The 24,148-nt window shown below is 34.7% G+C and overlaps 4 protein-coding genes across 6 annotated transcripts; 2 read left to right on the plus strand and 2 right to left on the minus strand.

The window, feature by feature from the left end:
• Window positions 1-6,110: 6,110 nt before the first annotated feature.
• On the plus strand, window positions 6,111-7,588 carry LOC108986184 (stress-response A/B barrel domain-containing protein HS1-like). The gene is made up of 2 exons (XM_018958713.2): window positions 6,111-6,410; window positions 6,972-7,588. Exons 1-2 carry the CDS (start codon window positions 6,271-6,273, stop codon window positions 7,159-7,161), a joined length of 330 nt encoding a protein of 109 aa, XP_018814258.1. The 5' UTR covers window positions 6,111-6,270; the 3' UTR covers window positions 7,162-7,588.
• Window positions 7,589-9,690: 2,102 nt separating this feature from the next.
• On the plus strand, window positions 9,691-13,166 carry LOC108986183 (craniofacial development protein 1). 2 transcript variants are annotated; one of them, XM_018958712.2, is made up of 5 exons: window positions 9,691-9,782; window positions 11,084-11,173; window positions 11,254-11,378; window positions 11,684-11,866; window positions 12,337-13,166. In XM_018958712.2, exons 1-5 carry the CDS (start codon window positions 9,746-9,748, stop codon window positions 12,700-12,702), a joined length of 801 nt encoding a protein of 266 aa, XP_018814257.1. In that variant the 5' UTR covers window positions 9,691-9,745; the 3' UTR covers window positions 12,703-13,166. The 2 variants fall into 2 exon arrangements, with proteins under 2 accessions (XP_018814257.1, XP_035548611.1); XM_035692718.1 differs by having other exon boundaries at window positions 9,722-9,782; window positions 10,511-11,173.
• Window positions 13,167-14,157: 991 nt separating this feature from the next.
• LOC108986181 (dihydrolipoyl dehydrogenase 1, mitochondrial) lies at window positions 14,158-18,280 on the minus strand. 2 transcript variants are annotated; one of them, XM_035692619.1, is made up of 3 exons: window positions 18,211-18,280; window positions 16,676-17,089; window positions 14,158-15,706 (listed from the first exon to the last, which is right to left on the minus strand). In XM_035692619.1, the coding sequence occupies exons 2-3, from the start codon at window positions 16,955-16,957 to the stop codon at window positions 14,456-14,458; spliced, it is 1,533 nt and encodes a 510-aa protein (XP_035548512.1). In that variant the 5' UTR covers window positions 16,958-17,089; window positions 18,211-18,280; the 3' UTR covers window positions 14,158-14,455. The 2 variants fall into 2 exon arrangements, with proteins under 2 accessions (XP_035548512.1, XP_018814251.1); XM_018958706.2 differs by lacking the exon at window positions 18,211-18,280 and having other exon boundaries at window positions 16,676-17,095.
• Window positions 18,281-18,538: 258 nt separating this feature from the next.
• On the minus strand, window positions 18,539-21,383 carry LOC108986182 (probable protein phosphatase 2C 47). Its single transcript, XM_018958709.2, has 2 exons — window positions 20,924-21,383; window positions 18,539-19,861 (listed from the first exon to the last, which is right to left on the minus strand). The coding sequence occupies exons 1-2, from the start codon at window positions 21,101-21,103 to the stop codon at window positions 18,881-18,883; spliced, it is 1,161 nt and encodes a 386-aa protein (XP_018814254.2). The 5' UTR covers window positions 21,104-21,383; the 3' UTR covers window positions 18,539-18,880.
• Window positions 21,384-24,148: the final 2,765 nt, after the last annotated feature.

Consider the following 24,148-nt stretch of genomic DNA (forward strand, 5'->3'; position numbering starts at 1 on the left):
TAACGATCGAACAAGCCAAATATAAAGCAATAGAGAAGAAGTATAAGTGGGAACTTTGAAAGCATTGTTCACATCGTGGTTGTTTTTTATTGCGATTTCTGCTGTAATTTTTATGTATCCCAAAAACATTTATGTATGCCGGGCAGTGCTTCGACTCATATAAGTTGTATTAGCTTTGGACAACTAATTGTAATGAACATGTGATGTAATTAGTCATGTTTAGTGAATTTAATGAACATGTGATGTAATAAGTTGGCTTTTGTCAATGTTTTGGAATGTTATGGACATGTCTTGGACAGATTTTGGAAGATCATGTTTTTTATTGTTATGGACAGGTTTTTATCAATGTTTTAAAATGTTATGGACAGGTTTTGAACAACTTATGGACAAGTTTTGCAATAACTACATAAAGCTAAAAACTAAACAATAAGATGCCCATAAACTCAAAACTAATAATTGAATTTCGAAACTCTTGCTCAGGATTACATAAGTGCAATCCTCCATTAAATATTCATAATTACATAAGTTCAAAACACTTGATGCCAAAAGAATAAGCTTCAGAAAGAAAGCTTCACAAGCTTCAATCCACAAACGCTTCACAAGTTTTATTAAGCTTCATAACCCTCCTGTCACATTAATCAGAAAACCAAAAGAATCACATTATATTTAAGGGCTTATATCCATAATATAACAAAAAAACAAAAGTCTTAATCACATACATAAGCAAATTTCGATTAAGCATCCAAGTTAGTGTTATCGACCATAACTATATGCCCAATATCCTTACATAAACAACAACAAAATACCAAAAATAAAAAGTTTAGATATTTGATTAAAAACCAATAAATCATGATATTCAAAAGCTACAATACCTCATTGAATGACAGTTGTTCCTAACATGTCCCTCATTTTTGTAAATGCTACAACGCATTTCCTTCGTTGATTGCATCTCTTTTGGGTTCTTTGCTCTAAAAAATTTTGTGCCCTTTCATTGGGACCCGTGAAGGATCCAATATCATCTGTGAATTTTTCACATCCTTGTCAATACAGCCAATGTTAAAGTCACAAATTGCTTCTTTACTCAACACCGACATTATCTTCCTTATCAGTACACCGGACTCATTCAAAGTCATAATAAGTTTTTTTTTTACACGTGTGACTCCCTTATGTCCACGAAGCAAAGTAGTACTTCTCGATGTAAGTAACACGTGGTTATGTTCAATTACAAACTTACATACTATCCACTTTTTACCTTTTTTTTTTTATCCCCATTATTGTTTTACATCTAGTCTTTGTCTCAGTAGGTTTTGGAATTGCTCATTTTTTTTGTTTGTTCATTTCTCGTCAAAATTCTTCCAATACCGATAAAATGCAATCAATTTTTTCTCCTCTTTTGACAATCGAGTATGATTGGTCCGAATGACAAAAAATTTTCTTCTTGCATACGCCTTGTAAAATGTTTGGGCGTCTTCTACATCATCAAATACCATAATGATAAATGGCTCCAAAGGACCACTACTCAAAGAAGAAATCAAATTCACTTCATCATTTACACTAACTCCATCTTCCACATTCACTCCATCATCCACATTCACTCCATCTTCCACATTCACTTCATCTTCTACATTCACATCATCATCCACACAAACGTGATTTTTCATATTCACAACATCTTCCACGTTCACAACTTATACATCTTCACCTTCTATCAAAGTTTTTGGTACCGTACCGGCCACGCGGCCGATACCGGTAATATAAACGTTCTGTACCGGTCAAAATACCTAGTGTACCGGCCAGTACAGCCCTGTGCCGGCCGGTATTTTATGTTTTGATCGAAACATATATTTCAGCCAGTACAAAATTCAGCAGTCGGTAACTGTTTGGAATCGATGGCATTTTTGAAATTTCAGTAACCTCTTAGGGGCAAGTTTGGAATTTCACGTAACATATACTTAGGTTTTCTTTCTTTTTCGGTTTCACTTTCGCCCAATGCCCCAAGTCCATTTCCTTCAACTAGCAGCAGTAGCACCCCTGAACCCGAGTACCAGAGGGCCAGCCAGCTCGTCGCACGTCGCCGTCCACCAACTCTGCCATCGTCTTGGTATTTTTTGGTTAATTTGATTATTTTTTGGTTTCCTTTTTTTTAATAAATAAATCAGAATTATATTTTTATAGATGTTTTAGATTATATTATTATAGATATTTTAGTCTTTTAGATTATATTTTTATAGATGTTTAAGATTATATTGTTATAGTGTTTGTTGGTATTTTTATAAATATTTTTTATTATATTTTTATAGATGTTTTAGATCATATTTTAATAGATTTGATGAGTTTCTTCTTAATGACTTACTTATAAGTGTTAATTTTTTATATTTTAATAGTTAAAAATGTCTAGTTGTCAATCAACCAGTGGTATGACTTCAACTCCAACACTTGCTCCTGTAAGATCAGAAGATCCAGCATAGACTCATGCACGTGCAGTGTCAAGGACAATAAATAAAACTAAATGTTTATATTGTAATAAAGTAATTAGAGATGACGGAATCACTCGGTTGAAGTATCATTTAGCTGTGATTCCAAGCGATGTAGAAACATGTAAAAAGGTCTCTGAAGATGTAAAATGGCAAATGAAGGAATCGCTTGATGAAATGAAAAAGAGTAAAGAAAAGAAAAGAAAGATAAGGTCAGATATTGGAGGCGATATAGATTTAACATCTGATGATATTGATGATAGTAATAGTATGGAGAGACAATCTCAGCTTTCAAAAGGTAAAGGGAAGTCGAAAGAATCTGGAACTGGAAAGTCAATGGGGGGATTGAGTAGATTTTCTGCTCCAAGAACAACTCCCGGGGCTCAACCTTCAATTAAGAGTTTTATGTATTCAAATGAGATAATTTTAAAAGCAAAGATGGTTATAGCACGCTAGTGGTATGATGCTAATCTGCCTTTCAATGCGGTTCAATCTAAGTTTTATCAACCAGCTATTGATGTCATGACTGCCATCGGGCTAGGATCCATGGACTCTTCTTTATATGAGTTGAGAGGAAATTTGTTAAAAATGGCTGTGAATGAGGTTCAAGATTATTTGTAACAAATTAAGAATGTTTGGAATGAGACCGGTTGTTCACTAATGGTAAATGGTTGGACAAATCAGAAGCAACAATCAGTAATCAACTTTCTAGTTTATTGTCCAAAATGTACAATATTCTTGAAGTCTATTGATACATCTGGCCTTAGAAAAGATGTTGAAACATTGTTTAATATCTTTGATGAGGTTGTTCAAAAAATTGGAGCTGAGAATTTTCTGCAGTTCATAACGGACAATGATGCAACCTATAAAGCTGCAGAAAAAAAAAGTTACAACAGAAGTATGGCTCTTTCTACTGGTCCCTATTGTAGCTCATTGCATAGACTTAATGTTGGAGAATTTTTCTGATCCAAGATATTTTTCCCTTATTGATGATACTATAAAAAAGGCAAAAAAGATAACAAAGTTCATCTATAATCATGGTTGGATTTTGGCATTGATGAGAAAAGACTTTACCAAAGGTCATGATTTGTGTCATCCTGCAATTACAAGGTTTGTGACAAATTTTTTAAGTATCCAATACTTGCTCTTGTTTAAGAAAGAACTCGGACAAATATTTACTTGTGATAAATATATTGCATCAAGTCATTCTAAGAGCAACATAGGGAAGGAGATAGCTGAAATCGTTTTAGAAGATAAAGAGTTTTTGGCTCAATGTCAATTTATTGTTAAAGTTAGTGAGTATTTGGTTCATGTTCTACGACTTGTTGACATGGATGAGAAGCCTGCAATGAGATACTTGTATGATGCAATGGAAAGAGCCAAAGAGAACATAAAAGCAAGATGCAATAACAAAGTTAGTTTATTTAGTCCATTCACCAGGATCATTGATTCTTGATGGGATAGGTAGCTTCACAATCCATTACATGCGGCGGGTTATTTTCTTAATCCTGGAATTTACTATAGCCCCAATTTTAAAAATAAAAATGTTGTTGTAAGAGGCTTCAACAGCTGTGTTATGAAGATGGAACTTGATCTCGATAATCAAAACACGATCATTGCAGAACTTGACTTGTATAAGAATGCAGTAGGTGAGTTTGGACATTCATTCTTTAGCAATTCCCCAGCATGATAAGATTAATCCATGTGTTATCATTTATCAAAATCATTTGTCAAATAATGTGACTTTGTACTTTAAATTTTATCTTATTTTATTTTTACTTGTATTTAATTAATAATTTATAATTGCATTATTGTTATAGTTGCATGGTGGACCCAATTTGGTTGCGAGGTTCCAATGCTTCAAAAGTTTGTTGTTCGAGTACTAAGTCAATGTTGTAGTACAACTTGATGTGAGAGAAACTGGAGCACATTTTATTTTATTTATTCGAATAAGAGAAATAGACTAGTGCATAAACGTTTGAATGACTTAGTATTTATTCGTTATAATTTGAAGCTGAGAGAGAGGTAAATTTTTTTAATACTAATGTTTTCACTGTTGAAAAATATATAACATTTTCACTTATGTTTAATTTTATTTTGACAGGAGCATAAAAAAAGGAAGAGATGCTTTAAATCTAATCAATCTTGAAAACATTGATTTGATAGAAGAATGGATGGGTGAAGAATCTAAACTTCTTGATGGATAAGATTTGGATTAGGCAAGTATTGAAGAGCCATTAGCCTTCACTAAATGAGGAAGACAATGATCATGTTGGTGTTGATGTTGATGACGGTGATGACGTTGATGAAAATATTTTGATTAACATGTCGAATCCTGATCCTTATTGTCTTTTTTATGAGGATGAGTATTTTTATAACATGGTGACGTTAATGATTTTACCATGATAATGTTGGTGTTTATAACTTTATGTTAGTTGTAACTTAAAACTTAATACTTGTATTGAGAAGTATTGAGTTTATGACTTATGTTGTTGTTATTTTGGAATACAGTTAATGCTTGTATATATATAATTGATCCAAGTATAAATTATTCCGAAATGGTATACAAAACGGTACAGGTACTGAAATATTATTCTGAAACGGTACACGAAACGGTACCGGTATCGAAATATTTCATTCCGGTGCCTTGACCGGTACTATTTCCGGTACGGTATTCAAAACATTACCTTCTACGCATGTGTGACTCATCATGTTCTCAACTTCATCACTATCGAAACTCCAAATTTGGTCCTTTGTTACAAAATAAGAAACACAAAATGAGGACAAACACAAGGAAAAAAAAAATCTGAAGCCAGGCACAATATGGAATACATGCAGATTTCTTTTAAGTCTTTTTTACAAACACAATATGCAATACATTCAGATTTCTTTAGGTTGAAGCTAGGCACAATATGAAGTACATGCAAATCTGAAGCTAACTAGCAAATTCTTATTTAAAAAAAAAAAAAAAACTGTAATTAGTGGTTCTCCAATTCAAATTAGTAAAACAGTATAAAAAATTTCATGGTTATAAAATTTACTTAGTGCATGTGCTTCAGTGGATGTGATGATCGACACACCCAAGCTAGATTTCTTTGAGTCTTTTTTACAAACACTTGCTACCCAAAGCCTCCGTGGATGTGATGGTCAACACAATACCGACATATTACCCAGATTACAAGCATACTATAATAATTACAAAGTGGTGAAAATCAAACCATTGAATGGGCGACAGGAACTGTGGTGGGCGATGGCTTGGTGGGTGATGGAGCTTGGTGGCGGCGCAATGATTTATACTGTGGTGGGCGACGCCGAGTGTGTTAAAACTATGAAGACAACTTTTGGTGGGCAACAGAGCTTGGTGGCAGGGCGACGCTACTGTGGTGGGCGACAGATCTTGGTGGCGGGGATGGAGCTTGGTGGTGGCGACGTCCAAACATTTCTCACAATTGCCGTCGTTCATGGAGCTGTGATACGGGGAACGGGTACGTGCTGTTCCCAATGAGAAGGGGTTTCAAAAGAAGGGGTACGGGCTGTAATCAGGTGTGTGCTTCTGTATTGTGCATTTAGCCTTCTTTCTACGTGTCTAATTATAATTGGGGGCTGTTATTCTGCTAAGTGCAGATGGGCTGTTCCGAAGAGGAACTATTTTCGAATAGATGCTCCTCCCACAATCTCGCATCGTCACCAGAAGAGCTGGCAGAAGTCCCAACAACCAGATCAAGTTCAAACCGGCTATTTTAATATAACTTCCAAGAGGAGAAACGGGAGGATCCGTAGAGAGTCGGTCTGAGAGATGGGGGAAGCGGAGGGATTGGTGAAACACGTTCTATTAGCAAGGTTCAAAGATGAAACGCCACAGGACGAGATCGATCAACTCATCAAGGGTTATGCCAACCTCGTCAATCTCGTCGAACCCTTGAAGTCCTTCCACTGGTAAATTTACTCTCACAATGTTCTTTCAGATGTAGTATTTCCAACTACTTCTGGGAAAAAAAATACAGTTTTCTTCATTTGTTCTGGTTTGGATCTGGATCCCATGTTTGTTTTCTACTTGTGTTATTTTTCAAGTAAAAGTTAGATGGGGGAGTTGGATAAGAGATTTTACCCCATTAGATAATGTGTTACATAATCTTTACAAAGATGACTCTTTTATTGTTTCGAGCGAAACCATTTTCTGGATTTTATGGTCCCAGACTGTACGAAGAACGCAATTTGATGTGGGAAGGTGATTAGGGCTTATTAATGATGGCACATAGAGCTTTTGAACCCTGATTTCTATTTGAGTCTTGAGACATTCCAGTGTCCCAAATTGAGAATACGAACATAATGAGCAGATTATAAGGTGGTAAATATCTCCTCGTTTTAAATTGATTAGTCATTCTGGAGTGGCTAGTGCTTTTCCTGGATCACTGCTTATAATCTGTCAAGAATCGTCAATCGATCGATAGGGAAGTCCTAAATTTGTCCCTCAATTTTTTGTTTCTTATCTAACAGGGGCGGGGATGTGAGCATTGAAAGCCTGCATCAAGGCTTCACTCATGTTTTTGAGTCTACTTTCGAGAGTACAGAAGGTATTGCTGAGTATATAGCTCATCCTGCCCATGTTGAATTTTCAAACTTGTTCCTTCCCAAGTTGGATAAAGTCCTTGTAATCGACTACAAACCCACAACCGTTCAAATCTGAATCGAAAAGGCAATTAATTCTTGATCCTGTTATGCTGCCTTTTCAGTGGAGCTTTGTTATGCATAAGGGTGTAAAATCAGGTCCATTTCATGGATAGGTGATATTTGAAGAACTCACATGCCATGCGAAACTGATGTTGATGAACTCTTCTGTGCTGTATTTTAGTTATGCCATGGTGATTGATATTGTTTGAAATAAAATATAAATCTGTACTCTTTGCAGATACCTGAACTTTGTTTTGAGCCCAATCATTTGTCTATTGAGAAAAACCTGCAAAGGCTGAATATGTTTCACCAATGTGATTGAATGCCCATCCAGCTTTTGAGATCGAGTCATTGCCCACAAACAATATATGGTTGACGAAGCTCATGCTGCGTTATTAAGATTGAAGGAATCACAAGTGTTTTAAGAATCTTGGATTGCGACATGTGTGAGAGGTCTACTCTGTTTTGATAATCCATCCATAACCAATTCTGCAATTCAGGCCAAAATGAGGATTGGCAAGTCTCGTATATACTTTTTATAAAAAGATTTTTTGGAGTTACTGCAATCTCTTAGGCCATGCTCATGCACTCGTCTAATGTGCAGCTTCCAATGGCCACCCACCATGGAAAGAACTTTTATATGCATTCAAAGAAGCTTTTCCCGGTCAATGCATCTTACATTTTGTCATTTTCAGTCACATTTGTTGATATTGTATACTTTAAGTGGTTTTCAATGTCTATATGTAAATGGACAGTTACTTAAAATGTGTTAATCAACAAGTGTGACTGAGAACAATTAAATTTAGGACGAATAACAATATTTTTCAAATAAAAAATAAAACCCAAAAGAAGAGCGTTGCCACACCTACAATATTTTCCCTTGCCCATAAAAAAAGTCTTTGATATGGTTCAGCACTATATGATCTGGTTTCTTATCATATGATCTGGTTTCTTATCATATGATCTGGTTCCTTATAGTTCCTCTTTGGCAGAATTGAGCATAAAAAAGGTCAAAGATATGAGTAATGTAGGATGCATATTTAAGTATTTTGTAGTTCAGGCACAAAATTTTGAAAAAGAGGTGATAATTTGTAGTTTTTAAGGGCTCATTTGGAAAGACAATTGTTCTCAAATATTCTCAAATATTTCATTTCCAAACATCACTCACATACAAAATATTTTTTAATTTCAAATGTTGAACTTTTGTATCTAATAATTACCTAATCATTACAATTTTCACAAACTTTCAAACAAAATATAAAAAACAATACAACTTTTTTAAATTTCAAAATAAAAATAAAATTCAAAAATAAAATTCAAACAATTTTTTAACTTTATAATATTTTATTCAACCTTTTCTCATTGCTTTTCTGAAACTCAAAAAAAATATCTTAACTCAAATCATTTCACTACTATTCACAAACCATTTCACTATTATTCATAGATATTCTGAAATATTTTTTAATAATCAAACGAGCCTCAAGTGTAACTAATCCATTTTCTTTTATTTGATTGCGTTACGAAAATTGTTGGGTCTGTAAATAGATCTTACAAAATAACGCAGTTTGATATGATAAATCAAATCTACTTAATAGCAAAAAAAAAGCTTTACTATATGATATATCACATTGTGCTACATCACTTTGTAAGTTTAATTTTGTAGATCAAACATATTTCTTGCATCATAGTATGCAAGAAGATGATCATATAGTATCATTAAAGGATATTCTTAAACGAGAAATGATATTTGCAGTCATAGAGTGTGCAAGTGTCGTGCAATCTTTTTGAAAAAAGTGAGTAAATACAAGACTCACATGAAAAGAAAATATTTTTTTAACAGTAGACTCCACTCTTTTTCAAAACGATTGTGTGGTTGTATTCCACAACTATATATAGCATTACTTTTCTTAAATAGACTTGATCCACTATAGTCACTCAGGTGTAAGACTTTATAGTAGTAAAGAAAATGACATTTTTTGAATACTTATCATCTTGAAACATTCTATTTATTGAAGATAAGAACTAGATCTATATAGATCTTACAAAAGCAAACTTACATAATAATGTGTCTGAAGTGATATATTAAATCTATTTTATAATAAAAATATATTTTATAATTTGACATACATATCAAGTTATGTTAATTTATAAATTTAATTTTATCAAGATCAAACAAATATATCACTTTATTAAATTGGTTTTACTACTCATCATCCTCACACATTACACACCATACTTAATTTTATTTTTTAAATTTTTTTTAAATTTATTTTGATTTTATTATTCCTAAAATAATTGATTTATTTTACTCATCATCTATACACCACACATTTAGTAAAAGAAAAAAATAAAAAAAAAAATTATATGTGGTGTGTAGTATGAAGATGATGAGTATAATTTTTCTTATTAAGTACTATAATTTCGCTTCGACTGGACTTACACTAGGGCCCAGGCTGGGCACGGTCCAAAATTAACCTAACTGAGTAAAGCCCGGATCACTCCGACCCGGAATGGCCCATCACGGACTGATCGAACGGAGTAAGAACAAAATCCCCTAAATCAGCAGCGAGATTGCTTCCATTCCATGAACTCTCTCTTTAATGGCTACAACGAACGGATCCCACACCTCAGGAACAGGTACCTTTTTCTTTTAATCTTTTTATATTTTTAGTTTCTATTTTCCTTTTTGGGTTTTAATATCTCATTATGAAACTCCCGACGCAATAATTTTTTTTCGGGCTCTGTAAGTTTTCCTGGAACATTAGGAGATCCTTTTTTCCCCGTGTAAAATGCATACATCGCGTTCATAACGATTTTAAGCTAAACGGGTTTAATTTTAGCGACTCGACTCAGACTCGGTTTTTTTTCGTGATTGCACTTATTTTGAGTTGCCTTCAAGATGATTTTTTTTTTTTTCTTTCTTTTCCTGTATCTTTTGGTAGCCGAAGTTTCATGAGCTATAGAGTTGGGCCTTTACTCGATATTAGCCCAAGCTGAAAATATTAGAGATAATTAATTGCAATGGCTTCGTAATACGATTGTAGAATATTACTATTGGAATTCCTTTTTGGCAAAAGAAGTCAATTTTGCAACTTCTTTTGCATTATACCAGTTCATTGGACGATTTTAGTTAATGAGAACTTCGCTTTACAACTGCTTTCGAATCCTTGATACAGGGTTTGCGTTCTTGTGTCTGCAGCTTATTATATATTAGTTATTTTACTGTATTATGAAAGATTAATGGTCTTCTCGTAAAAGTTAGTACGGAAATTAGATGAGGGCGTTTAAGAGTGGAATGAAACTTAAGTTACTTTTCTATTTAGTGCAGGCACATCCTAGACTAATCAATTCACCATCTCTCTCAGGTTCTATTCAAGTGGCAGTAGTTGGATCAGAAGAATATGTTCACCTAGATTGTTTGCTTTCGTGAATGTTTATACATTAATTGGAATCTGCTTACAATTAATCTTAACTCATCAATTGTGATTGTCTGGAACTACAGATATTGGAAGACTCTAGTCTCTAGCCATTTTGTTCCTCTACAATGTGGTTAATTGTACACCCACAAGGCTACAGTTGGTTAAATCCAAACCTCCGAAGAATGGTGATATGATAAAATGAACTAAATATATTTTTATATTTATAATTGGTAAATTTTTTTTTATTGATAATAAGGATAGGCAATAATAGCCCGTGTACACCGGACATATACAAGAGCAGCTAGATATATTTTTATTAATAATTGCTAATGAGTACTTGTCCTTGCTAGACCTGCTGTCATCTTGGATGTTTAGAAAGGAAATGGCATATTTCATTCTTATCCAAAATCTTCATTGCATAAGAGTTTTATGATCCGAATAATTAATTCAGGAGTCCAATCGCGCATATTATGGGTGTTATTTGTTTCCTCTCATAACCAATTCTATTTTGCTTTTCAGGTACTCTAAATGAAAGGGATGGTGTATCAAATGAATCTGCAAAAGCAACTGATCCCACTTCGAAATCTGAGACAAAACCTGAAGAAAATGGTTGGTATTTATGATTTTGTATTCTTCAGGAAGTGAAGGGCTATTCTTAACAAAGCAATGTATTCATTTCATAATGCTAGAAATTAAAGTTCGGGTAGATGCTATGTGGGAGCAGATGAATAAAGGCGTACCTACTAAGACACTCAAAAGTTTTCCAAACAAGCGTAGTCCATCCGAGAGTAAGAAAACAAAGAATTCTTCCAAGGTGAGGATTTTATTCTTTTAAGAGTAATGATATACAACTCTTTTTATAACTCGCTTTTATTTGGAGGGGTAGTTATGTTAAATTTGAAATTCAAAAAAAAAAAAAAAAAAAACCTTAGTATTTTTAATGAAGTGGCACTATCACATTGGGTGGTTATAAATGAGTTGTAAAATAGTTGTAAGAGTATCATTATGCTCTCTCTAATGGAACTGTCGTAGACAGTATTTTCAATAATGGAATTACTTGTCCAATAGCTGCCTAGAGATCATCTGTTTATTTCTTTTTGCTTGGTTTTTATTTCATAGAATTGGATGGCATATCTGGGACTGGCACCAAATACAGGATCCCTCAGACAAGTTTTACCACATAAGGAACCTAGTGTCATGCAGGACAGCACGAGTGATGAGGCCAAGAGGCTTGCTGCTGCTGCTGCACTTTCTGCTGTTAAGGATGCTACAGCTATCGCAGCTGGCTGGGGGAAAGTTGAGGTAAGCACTTCTTTGATTAGTAACTTTTTTTTAATTGGCCTACTCCGATATTTGTTCATGTTCTGGTATTTCCTATTGCCTTCATAGTCGTGAAATCACTGTGGCTACAAATGGGTGTGGTTTGTGTTGATAATATTAAGGTGGACTTTTGCTTCATAGTCTAGTTCCTAATTTCTTTGAGAACCAGTTTTGTTTAAATAGTTTTTTTTTTTATAAGTAGTTTTGTTTAAATAATTAGTAGGTAGACTTTAACACATTAACTATCAGTTCTGGCCTTCTGCTAATTAGCTCGAAAACACTGGAAATTATGCCAAGACTGCCTGTGCATTTAGATCAATTTCCATGGGCATAGATTGCTAGAAAGTATGGGAAATTCTTTCGTGTGTTTTGGTGGTTACGTTGGTGAATACCCCCATTTTGTTTATGGTCAATCGTTAGTTATATGTTTACACATTTATCTCCTTCTATAGATCACCGAGGTTCGGGACTTTGCTGGCCAAGAAATTGAAGTTAAGAAGCTTGTCGATGCTGATTCAAAGGAAGCTTCTGAAAAAGCCAAAGGTCCTGCACCTTCTGCTGTTGATGCAGTGCTTGAACAAATCAAGAAGAAACAAAAGCTCAGTGTGCTTGACAAGACAAAACAGGATTGGGGGGAGTTCAAGGAAGAAAACAAGGGCTTGGAAGATGAGTTGGATGCTTACAAAAAGAGCTCAAACCAGTATTTGGAAAAGGTATCATTTTTGCATCGAACTGATTACCGGGAGTTTGAGCGGGAGAGAGATGCACGACTAGCTTTGCAGGCCAGGAGGAAGCCAGATATGCGAGAGGACCTATGACTGTTTTACTCTCTTGAGTTTCTCCCCTCTTGATGAGTTTGTGCAATTTCACTCTAGAGATTACAAAGATAAGTAGGGGGGTTGGAGTTGCTGATAGCCTTATAATTTTCCTGGCGGCCTTGTTTAATGAGGGAAGAAGACCCTCGATATTGTTGAAGAGGAAAGAAGGCCTCTTATATTGTTGGTGGAGATGTGATGCATTTGGGCAAAGTCTGTAGGTTTTAGATACCCTAACAGGAATGGGGATTTCATTTTACATGTTCTTTCTGAGAACTGAATAGGCTTTATCGTATATCAGCAAAATATATTTGTCCTCTTATTAGTACTTAAAAAAAAAAATATTTAGATTTGTCTTCTTATTTTAGTTTTATTTGGTGGGTTGTAGGTCTCTTTGTTTTTAAGACATTGGAGCATGCAGTGCCACTTTATGAAACAGAGACCGAAGTGCTGTTTCCTTCGCCTAACCCCTCAGAATTCCTTCTTTTTTCTTTGCTTTTTCTCCGGTATTAGAATTTAGAATATAACTCTGATTTTGATTTTACCATTTCCCATTCCGCTGCGAGCTTTGTTCAATAGTGATTAAATATGCAATGGGTAAATCGGTATTTTTAAAGGCTCGAAGGCGTAGATTGCAATTAGAATATGAGACACATGGAACCAACGTTCATTTAACGGTCAATTTCGTTAATTACAAAATAGATGGAGCTAGCAACACTAGTTTTCAAGAAGCTAAATTCCACGGACCTAGAGGCTAGCGAGAAACAAACCACTTACAAGCATCATGTTATATGAAAAGGGAGCATTATAGAAATACATTATAAAGTGACAAGAAGTGACATGGAAGGACGCCAAAGATTAGTACTGATGGGGAGTAATGCTATTCATTATCATCCTCTCATCATTTCATGATGTGGCATTAGATGATAGGTTCACAAATGATAGGTCCAATCATCTAATACCACATCATAGGATGATGAAAGTATAATGAAGTTGGGTCGTCAGAGACAGTCATGGAAAAAATCTGAAAGCCGAAGCAATCAAGTTGACCAAAAAAAGCAAGCAACTAGAGATCCAATGCCAAAAGAATGAGGTAAAATGTAGAAACGACACTATGATCATTTTCTTTTTATTTTTTGACAGAATAGAGTAAGAAGAGGAGTTTCTAGAATTGTAACAACTTCATCGGTATAAACTAGAACTCCCATCTCCCACATTTTTTTCTCACACATTTTGACAGAATAATTTGATGGATGGATAGAAGCCTGTGTGTAGTATACAGAAAAGTTTTAAGAAAAACATTTACCAAAGGGATAAAGAGCACATGAACGAAAAAATTCACATCAGATAAAAATAAACAGCACTTTGATTCTAATACTTATCTGTTTATTGAATGAATAAGAAAGAGGAAATTCCAGGCAAGTTGTACGGGCTTGCACCTATGAAAAATAAGGATAATTTACAGAAACATCAATGTATGCATTTATATACGAATACAACAATTAGACAAAATAAAGTCGCATCCAACAAGCCTGCAGTAACCCCAGTCAGACACCAACTGGATCAACAAACCCCTCTCATGTTGTTATTAAAACACAAAATTATTCTGTCATGGTAACAATGAGAAATAGCAGCTCATTTCTATTTCAGAGACTTCATCTACTTCCACGAGCAGAAGATTCAGAAAATGGAAAGTCTTCACAGTCATTCCAAAATCTTTGAAACAAAAAATAAAAGAAAAACAATAAACAACTTTCTAAATGTGAATGGGCTTGTCATAAGTGGCCATGGCAGCTTCCTTCAATGCCTCGCTCATTGTTGGATGCGCATGGCAAACACGCGCTATATCCTCACTTGATGCATCATACTGTAAGGCTATCGCTGCCTCATGAATGAGCTCACCTGCATTGGGCGCCATAATATGGACTCCCAATATCTTGTCTGTCTCCTTTTCAGCCAGTATCTTGACCAACCCCTCTGCATCATCAATTGCTTTGGCCCTGCTATTCGCCATGAAAGGGAACTTTCCAACACGGTAATCAACACCAAGTGCCTTCACCTGCTCCTCGGTCTTTCCAACAGAAGCAACCTCAGGGTGAGTGTAGACAACCCCCGGGACCTTGTCATAATCCACATGACCTACCTTACCAGCTATAAACTCTACACAAGCAACCCCATCTTCTTCTGCCTTGTGGGCTAACATTGGTCCAGGAATTACATCACCAATTGCAAAAACACCTGGCACATTTGTAGAAAATCTTTCATTGACTAAAATCCGTCCAATCTTATCTGTTTCCACACCTATTTTGTCCAGTCCAAGTCCAGCTGTGAATGGAGTTCTGCCAGCAGAGACAAGAACAACATCAGCTTCAAGTGTGGTCTGGTCACCACCTGCAGCTGGTTCAAGGGTCAGCTTCACACCATTTTCAGAAGTATCAACTCCTACCACCTTAGTCTTGAGCATGAATTTCATCCCTTGCTTCTCAAGGGAACGCTGAAATTGCTTACGAACTTCCCCATCCATGGTTGGGACAATATCTGGGGCAAACTCAACAACAGTTATCTCTGAGCCTATACGGCCCCAGACTGAACCCATCTCTAGGCCGATGTAGCCTGCTCCAATGACCACAAGTTTCTTTGGGATTTCAGACAAAGCTAAAGCGCCCGTTGATGATACAATTCTCTTCTCATCAATGGTGATACCAGGTAAAGATTTGACATCAGAACCAGTAGCAACTATGATATTCTTGCCTTTAACAATGGTGGTAGCACCATCAGGGGTATCCACAGAAACTTCAGAGGGGGAAATGAACTTGCCATAACCTTTGACATAGTTCACCTTGTTCTTCTTGAACAAGCCTTCAATACCTCGAGTAAGATTAGCCACAGCTTTATCTTTTTGGGCCATCATGGCAGGTAAATCAACCTCAACAGAAGAAAACTTCACTCCATGGTTGGCAAATGCATGTGTGGCTTCATGATACATGTGGGAGGAATGCAGAAGAGCCTGAAAATAAGAAAATAAAATAGGAAGATGAATAAAGAAAGGTTTTTAAACAAAAAAGAAAGGTTTTATTTACCTGAAAGAGATGAATAAAGAACTCCCTACTGGGCAATAAGTTCTTTTTATAGGTAAAAAGAAACCTTACTGGGCAATAAGTAACTTAGATAATATGAATAGAGACCTGCCTACTGTACAATAAGCAACCTTAGCAATCCAATTTCCAGGGAACAAATTAGTAGTGTGATTAATTCAACTATACCACCATGAATCTTGCGGGAACACCTTATTTGAGCAAAGTTCTGACACCAAACTCTCTCACTATAGTGGACACTTGCAAACGTAAGAGTGTCCAACACAATATCTACCACTCAACAGCACGCTTAGTAAGCTTAATTGAATAGTGCACTTGATTGCACAGGTAGGTTATCCATTTTTGGAAAACCAACAGAGGACTTGAAAACGGAAGTAAGAACGACTTGTTTAATATGTTAAGAAGTTACACCATATAAAAACAGCCTCTCCCAAGCCATGAAGAACCTCCTTTTGGAGTTTTTTGGGGCTTACAAATTGCAGCACTTTCAATGCCCAACCACTCCAATCGGAAATCAATATTATTTAGACACTATTTCCAAAAACATCATATCCAATATCATTTAGTGGATCCACTAAAACAAGGGCACAAAGAAATGTAGGATAAATTATGGTTTATCTAATTTCTTTTTGTAAGTAATTACAGTTGATGTGATTACACTAAATTTTAAAAAACTTCTCTTTATAGTTTTCAGGTTACATAGATATATTGATGCCACATCATCTCAGAAACACTAAATTCAACCGAACAACACAATCGTTATACATAAAATTGAGAAAGAAAAAGGGAAGGGGGAGGGGAAAGAAGCAGTTAAAAGAGATTACAAAAGGAAAGGATTGTAAAACATAAAAGGAATAGAAAATAAGAAAGAAAAACCCTACCTTGGAAGGGATGCAGCCGACGTTGAGGCAGGTGCCGCCAAGAGTCCCACGCTTCTCAATACAGGTGGTCTTGAGGCCAAGCTGGGCGGCTTTGATGGCGGCGACGTAGCCACCAGGCCCACCTCCGATAACGACGACGTCGTTATCATCAGATCCCGAGGACGCGAATCCTCTGGAGAAGGCAGTGAGGGAGTGGGAGTACTTGAACACATCGGAGGTGGAATTCGAGAGGTTCCTTGAGAGCAAGTACGCCCTCCGTCTCGCAAAGCTTGCCAGAGCCATCTCTCTCTCTCAGAGAACTTTCGGTCAAGAAGCCAGGTGGTGTGGGTTTGGTATAATATAGTATGGTATGGTCTGCTCTGCTTTTGCTTTGTTGGGTCTTCCAAATACAATGGCTCTGGCTGGCTAATGCGCCTGTGGGACGACGAAATACGAATTATTAATATTATTTATCGGTTTTTTTCTTAAAAGAAATAAGTATTCTAAAACCCAGTTTTAACAAAATAAATACCACTCCGCATGATCTTTATCTGGTGCACCTTCGGTTTGTGGATAACTGATCTACGTACAAACAGATATAAAATACATTAAAGGATTTAATGCTATATTACTTCAATATAAAATATAAAAAGAGTAATGCTAAATTTTAAAAGTTAAAGTCCCACTTAATTTTTTTATAAAAAATTAGAAGAAAATAAAAATATTTTTTTACACTTTTCTTATAATAGGATTTTTTTTATAAAAATCTTATGCGAGACTTGTATACTTAGAATTTATACAAATTATTAATTAATATATAATAATACTCTTTGAGATAGAAATCTATTGTCAGATACTGATAGAAAATATTAGTATGTTTAAAAAAAATTATGATTAATGTAATGTTACAATAAATAGTATTTTTACACACTGATTTGTAACTAATTAGCATTTAAACGTAAGTCTTTTTTATGTGTCAAATGAGAATAAGAATTAAAATTAAAAAAAATATATATTATTTTACTTTTTATCTTTGGCATAGTGATAGTATATTTGCATGTATGTATTAAATTTATGGTCCGTATAATAAGTTAATGTTCCTTATTTGAAGACATATTGCATAAATATATGAAAAGTTTTAAGGAAATGATAATTAGAATTAGCTCATTCTAATGTTGGGCTGTCGCTTGCCATTTTTGACTTTACAGCGAATGAGAATCGTGAAAAAATGGCATTCCATCTGGGTCGTTGACTGAAAAAAACAGTACAGAAGAGAAGAATCTGAAGCGTTGATAAATATCCCACTGATGAGATCATGAGGATTGGGGAACATGTAAGCACGAGACATGATATACAGAAATGGTCGTATTGTGTGTGCTTACATGTTTAAATCTGCGGTGTTACCAAATAATTAAGATACGAAGGAAAGCGCAATGTATTTTGGGAATTTCTCATTTCCTTCTCAAAGAATATAACTTTATTTTCTTCTTATTTAAGAGATGTTGGAACAAATATATATATATATAGAAATGGTAGAGAATGTTAGCCTTACACACCTTATCATCATCATCATCTGGATGTTTGGTGGAGGACGACGATTACGATTGCTTCCCTAGAAACATGATGAGCTTGGCTCATATCCAATTCCAGGGGTTCATTCTATCCGGTGAGCTTGGGAAGATAACGTTATAGTACGTTATCACAAATGGACGAACCTCTTGCCTCCAAAAGCAACTTTCACTTCAGCTATATTTTAACCCACACTGATGGCCCCACTCACATTTTATCCATATATCACATACGCTGATATGCAAGCAAGGCATTATTGAGAAATAACCTATATATATATATATATAGAGAGAGAGAGAGAGAGAGAGAGAGACCTAAATATACAGTGAAACATACATATATCACAAATATACAATCAATGACACTTCTATCACATTTGTACTTGACATGTGTCCATTTGCTTAGAACTGTGAAACTGAATCTCTTGCATAAGAGATCCTGTTATGAGACATATACCTCATCTAATGAGTCCAATTCAAAATGTTTGGCAATGGCAAACACAGCTTCCAATTGAAGGGTTCGGACAAAACCCAAATTCTCTTTCAACCCCGGCAAAATTGCTGGCCGCTTTTTCTGAACAATCTGAAACAGCCGATACTGGGGGAAAAAAAATCCTTTCTCATTAAAATATCAGTAAATAAAATGGATTCTTTAAATTCAGTTCCCTTCTAGCAAGCTCTTCAATTTATGTAGTGCCTCCTCAGAAAGACAACAAGGCCTCCACCGTTGTCGTCTAGGACGAGAAGGGCAAGATAAGCAGATAACAATCACGGTGAGATTATCGATTGTATTTAAGCGTAATGCTTCCATGACCAGTTCCCTGGCACACTGCTGTGGATCATCATACTTCCTCAATCCTTGGCGGACAAAACTGACTGCATACTGGCTAGACATGACATCCCAGATCCCATCACAACCTATAATCAAGAACTCATCATCAGCTGTTAACACAACCTGCTGAACATCTGGTTCAGCGATGAGAGGTGATGCAGAACCAGGTGGAAATTTCAAGTCCCAGTCTCCAAGGGCTCGGGTAACACTGAGACCGTTGAGAAACCCGCCATTGATTTTGCCACCTAATGCCTCAACTCGCTTTAGTTCTGGAAGATAAGAAGGCTTATGATCTTGAGACATCTCAACTGCTAGTCCTTTCCGGCAGAGTACCGCTCGACAGTCACCAGCATTTGCAACCAGTAAATGCCTTCCAAGTATTAGTGCAGTCAGTGCTGTTGTTCCACAGGAATTGCTAACACTGCATTCATTGGCCAAGGCAAGATCTGCCAATAAAAATGCTTTTCGATGAGAATTCTCCAACTCTTTTAAGTAGATGGCATCTATATCAGATGTTTGTGGCAAATCAGCATCTTCAAACAATAATCTCATAGCATTTTTCTTAATATAAGTAGCTGCATCAGGCCCTCCATGACCATCAAATACTGCATAAAAAGCACTAGGCATATGGCACCTGAACAAGGAACCCATGTAGGAAGATAGATCATCAATTCGAATGTGTTCATCATCCATGGATATCCTTGTTCCAATATCAGCATAGCTACCAGAACGAATATTTGGAACAAACTTTGCGGCAGAAGCTTCTATGATGACGGCATCTTTAATGGCGTCTGAGCAATTAACCACCTGATCGAAGAATTACAAAGGTTAGCCAATCACAAAGGTATCTACTTAATGCATTGCAAGGAAATTGTAAAAGAACAAAAAAAAAAAGGTTAAGGAAATGACATAACTTTGAACAAGAAAGCATAAACAGAAGTGCCCCATATCAAATCCATTGAAAGAAACATAAATTGATCTGATTTCACCAATTGTAACAATTCTCTTTCAAGGCTATAAAAATATTGCCTTGTTCTTTTCCTGCACTTATGTTACCAAATGTGCAGGAAAAGACGCTAGGAGTGGTTTGGATTCAGAGATGAGTTGAGATGGTTTGTGAATAGTAGAATAAAAGTTGAATTATTTATTATATTTTGTGTGAAAATTTAGAAGAGTTGTTTTAAAATTTGAAAAAGTTGAATTGTTTATTATATTTTGTAGGAATTTGAAAAAGTTGTAATGATGAGATGAGTTGAGATGTGTTGAGATGGGTTACGAATACAAACGATGCCTGATATCATAAAAGTACTAATACCATTCAACGGATTCCCCAATGCTAAAACTTCTAGGAAGGCAAAGTTCTTTTTCCATAAATCTACAAAAACTATATATGTATAACTTAGATTAGCAAACAAGGCCAAAAATAAATAATTAAGTACAGAACCAGATACCGTATCGTGATTCAAATCAAGAATCATGCAGATCAAGAAAAGTTTGTGTCGGGTTACTGCAACGGAAAACCAACAAGAATTTGAAACTTTTTCTGCAATTAACCTCAGTTGATTGCTTCGATTTTTGGAGAAAGGATCAGAATCTAGAACATAAAATCAAGTAATTCAATTCTCTCAACCATCAAATAAAACCCCAAAAACTTTGGAACTCCAAGCTCCATGAATATAAGACATCTTGTAATCGTCCCCCAATAAAAAGTATGCGAGCAACGAATCGTGCTTAAACCTTAAACCAGCACACAAGTATAAGGCTTCAACTACAGGGATTAATGGACCCGTGATAAAAAAATAAATATAAAACCAAGACAACCATAACATCAAAAAACAAGAACAGCTTTTTGGAATTCAAGAAACGTACGGAATCGAAGCGTGACATGTCGGCGGAGATCGAAGAAGAAGAAGGGGAGGCCAACATGTCGATCGGAAGGTTGTGTTCTTGGGTGGTAGCCACGCGCAGATCATACTTCACGTCCAGCACGGGGAGGCTCGGTTGGCAGATAACCTCAGCCTCAGCCACCATGTTCTGGCTAGCGATCATCTCAGCTAGGGTGATCTGCGACTCAGAGAATTGCACGAGTTTGGGATTTTCTGCGAACTGAATTAGTAGCGTTTTCTGTTTGCTCTGTCAAGGAATTTTTACGTGCTATATTGCGAGGGTTTGGATTGGATTGTTTTGGTTTTTGGATTGGGTTGTGGAGATTATAATCAGGTCGACTTGGGAGAGGTAAACACCGGTTGGGCCGGCACAACCGGTTTTGTAACCGACACTTGCCAGCTCAAATAGAACCGCGTGAACCGGCCTGGAGAATGTCACGAATGACGCAATTGCTACGGGATAAAAAAGATTTTATAAAAAAAACGTAATATTATATATAATCATAAAGTGCGTATATATCAAGTAATTATTTTAAAAAAGAATAGAGTCTAATATTAAGAAATTAATTTTTTTCATGCAAATTTGAATTTATTGATTTTTTTTTAAATAATTACACGACGCTTACATACTTACGATTGTAATTATCATTTCTTTAAAGACAAAATTACAAATAAAAGTAATTTTACATTATATATTAAATTTATTTTATAGTAAAAAAAAATTTATTGTCTGTTTTATCATATCAAATCATGTTAATTTATAGTAAGCTTATAAATAGATGTGAATATGTTAAATGTATTTTATAATATAAATAATTTTACAATCTGACCTATCACATCAAATTATATCACTTTATAAGTTATTAAGTTTACTTTTACAAAATTTTTTTATAAATAAAATATTTTTCTAATATTTAATATGAGATTTTTATTCCCCGTAGATATATTTGATGATGTTAATCTTCTTAAATTATAAAAAATACGTTGGATAACAAATTATGGATGTTATTTAACGAAAGGAAATGATTTACGATAGTGAGAATGCACGATAAGGTTGGATTGGGCACTATAAGTCTCTGATTGGATGTTAATAATATTTTATATTATCTATAAATAGTAATAAAATAATTTATAAAAAATAATAATAAAAAAGTCTGAAAAAAAAAATTTATTTATAATTTTAAATAAGAGATTGTGTATACAGTTCTATTAACGAATAAAGATAAATGAAAAAAAAAATATTATTTAAAAAAAATATTATCATAATTTTTTTTTAAATATAATTATATAAAATTACATCAAGAAAATATACTGTTCATGCAGTCAGACTGTATATAGATTATATGTAACTAACTCAATCTGAAAATACAGTTTGAAATGTTTTGCTGGGAAACTCACGCGAGTACTGCAATAAAAGTTTTATCCAACACTTTAAATGCAATAAAAGTTTAATACTAATCTCTAATTCGTTCAAAAGCGATCCTAATTGGATAACTTTTCAAAAGAAAACAGTGGTTTGGTGGAAATCCTAAAAGGAAGTACTATGTTTTGTCCCGCATGCAACCCAGTAAAATGACGTAACCCTCAAGGCAATAAAGTTAGAAATGTAGTTCCTAATCTCTATAATGGGAGAAGAAAGTTCGAAACAAAACGTAGACGCAATTGCTCTCCCTTTTTCTATTACACCTTATTTTTCAATGGCAGTTATATGTGCATTCACTTGAAAATAACAGCTTTATAAAAATGAAATAATTTATATAATTTTAGAGTACGAAAATCTCGTATATTTAAAAAAAAAACAAAATTAATATTTATATAAATTTTTTATTTTTTATTTTATAGTACACTCAACTCATATCAAAATGAGTGTCTGAAACTTATATATCCCGTATCAGAATTAATTACAATTTTTTTTTATGGAAAACAAAATGATTAAAGTTCCTTTTGTTTTTTATTTTTTTGTTTCTCGGTGACGTGCATTAATACTCAAGATGGGGGTTACGTACGTGTGCTTGTAGTTGGTGGGGACTTTTATAAAGTGGCCGTCGCCAGATCCAAACTAATGCAATCAGATCCAGACTCAATTAACAAAAATCTATCCTAACCGACAGTAGGGTTCCAATTGCAATCAGATCCAGACTCAATTAAGAAAAATCTACTCTAACCGACGGTTGGGTTCTGGATTTCGATAAAAAAATTTTTAACTTAATAATTAAAGAAATGTTTTTTAATGATGTTGTAGATATTTTTAAAATATATATATATTTAAAAAGGTATAAAAAATGAATAATTTAAAAAAGAAAAGCTTTTATTCCCTTATCGGGCCGTCTCGTGCTACACTTGTCGCAATTAATTTGTTTAAGACAAAGACCAATCATATTAGCTTACCTCTCAAGTTTTCTTTCCTTTTTTGTTCTGGAAGTAGATGCTTTGAGAAAGATATTAACCAATGAAAGTAAAATAAAATAAAATTTAAAGGGTGAAGCGTAGGTAACACGTTAGTCAAATACAACCATTTTCCATATGCATTTGCAAGTGCCGACTTCCCTAGAAGAATTGATAAATTAATAACAATAAAAGAGAGGTGAGTAGACCCAACACAAAAAAATCTACTCTGGCATGTAAATTAGGGAGGGGTAATCACGGTTTGATTCCGAAACGTTTAAAGATTTGAGAGTTGGAGATGCCGCCAGGTAAGGCCCTCGTGCCTCTTGAATGGCACGTGAGACTCGAGTGTATATGAGAAAAATATACAAATAAAACCTTTATAAAAGTAGTTTTTAACTTCTAAACCTTGGAATGGGATAGGGAAGGAAATATGAGAGGTAGGAGTTACGGAAAATTCTATATACTATACTATTATTTTATTTTTATCTTATTATATAAAATGTGATATATTTATCATTATTTAATAATTTTTTATTAGATGATTCTTTATCATTTAATGATGATATATGTGCCATATTTTATATAGTTAGATAAAAATAAAATAAGAATATGATGTATAATATTATTTAAGAGACAAAGCTCGCTCCCTCCTTATATCTGTGCAAAAAGAGGAGTTTGGAGAGAGAGAGAATATTCATGAGATTAATATATATATTTGTTTTATCACACTGGATGAAAACAAAATGAGAAAGTAATGTTATATACAATTTTAAGTTGTGCAAGTCCCTCCCGTATACTTAATTTGAAAAAAATGGGATCT

This window comes from Juglans regia, chromosome 7, assembly GCF_001411555.2.
Source record: "Juglans regia cultivar Chandler chromosome 7, Walnut 2.0, whole genome shotgun sequence".
NCBI classification, from domain to species: Eukaryota; Viridiplantae; Streptophyta; class Magnoliopsida; order Fagales; family Juglandaceae; genus Juglans; species Juglans regia.

Coding starts and splice junctions, on each gene's coding strand:
- LOC108986184 (XM_018958713.2), top strand. CDS start 6,271: ATGGGGGAAGCGGAGGGATTGGTGAAACACGTTCTATTAGCAAGGTTC. Junction 6,411..6,971: donor CCCTTGAAGTCCTTCCACTG/GTAAATTTACTC, acceptor CTTATCTAACAG/GGGCGGGGATGTGAGCATTG.
- LOC108986183 (XM_018958712.2), top strand. CDS start 9,746: ATGGCTACAACGAACGGATCCCACACCTCAGGAACAG. Junction 11,379..11,683: donor AAACAAAGAATTCTTCCAAG/GTGAGGATTTTA, acceptor TTTATTTCATAG/AATTGGATGGCATATCTGGG. Junction 11,867..12,336: donor CTGGCTGGGGGAAAGTTGAG/GTAAGCACTTCT, acceptor CTCCTTCTATAG/ATCACCGAGGTTCGGGACTT.
- LOC108986181 (XM_035692619.1), bottom strand. CDS start 16,957: ATGGCTCTGGCAAGCTTTGCGAGACGGAGGGCGTACTTGCTCTCAAGG. Junction 15,707..16,675: donor TCGGCTGCATCCCTTCCAAG/GTAGGGTTTTTC, acceptor TCTTATTTTCAG/GCTCTTCTGCATTCCTCCCA.
- LOC108986182 (XM_018958709.2), bottom strand. CDS start 21,103: ATGATCGCTAGCCAGAACATGGTGGCTGAGGCTGAGGTTATCTGCCAA. Junction 19,862..20,923: donor ACATGTCACGCTTCGATTCC/GTACGTTTCTTG, acceptor TTCTTCGATCAG/GTGGTTAATTGCTCAGACGC.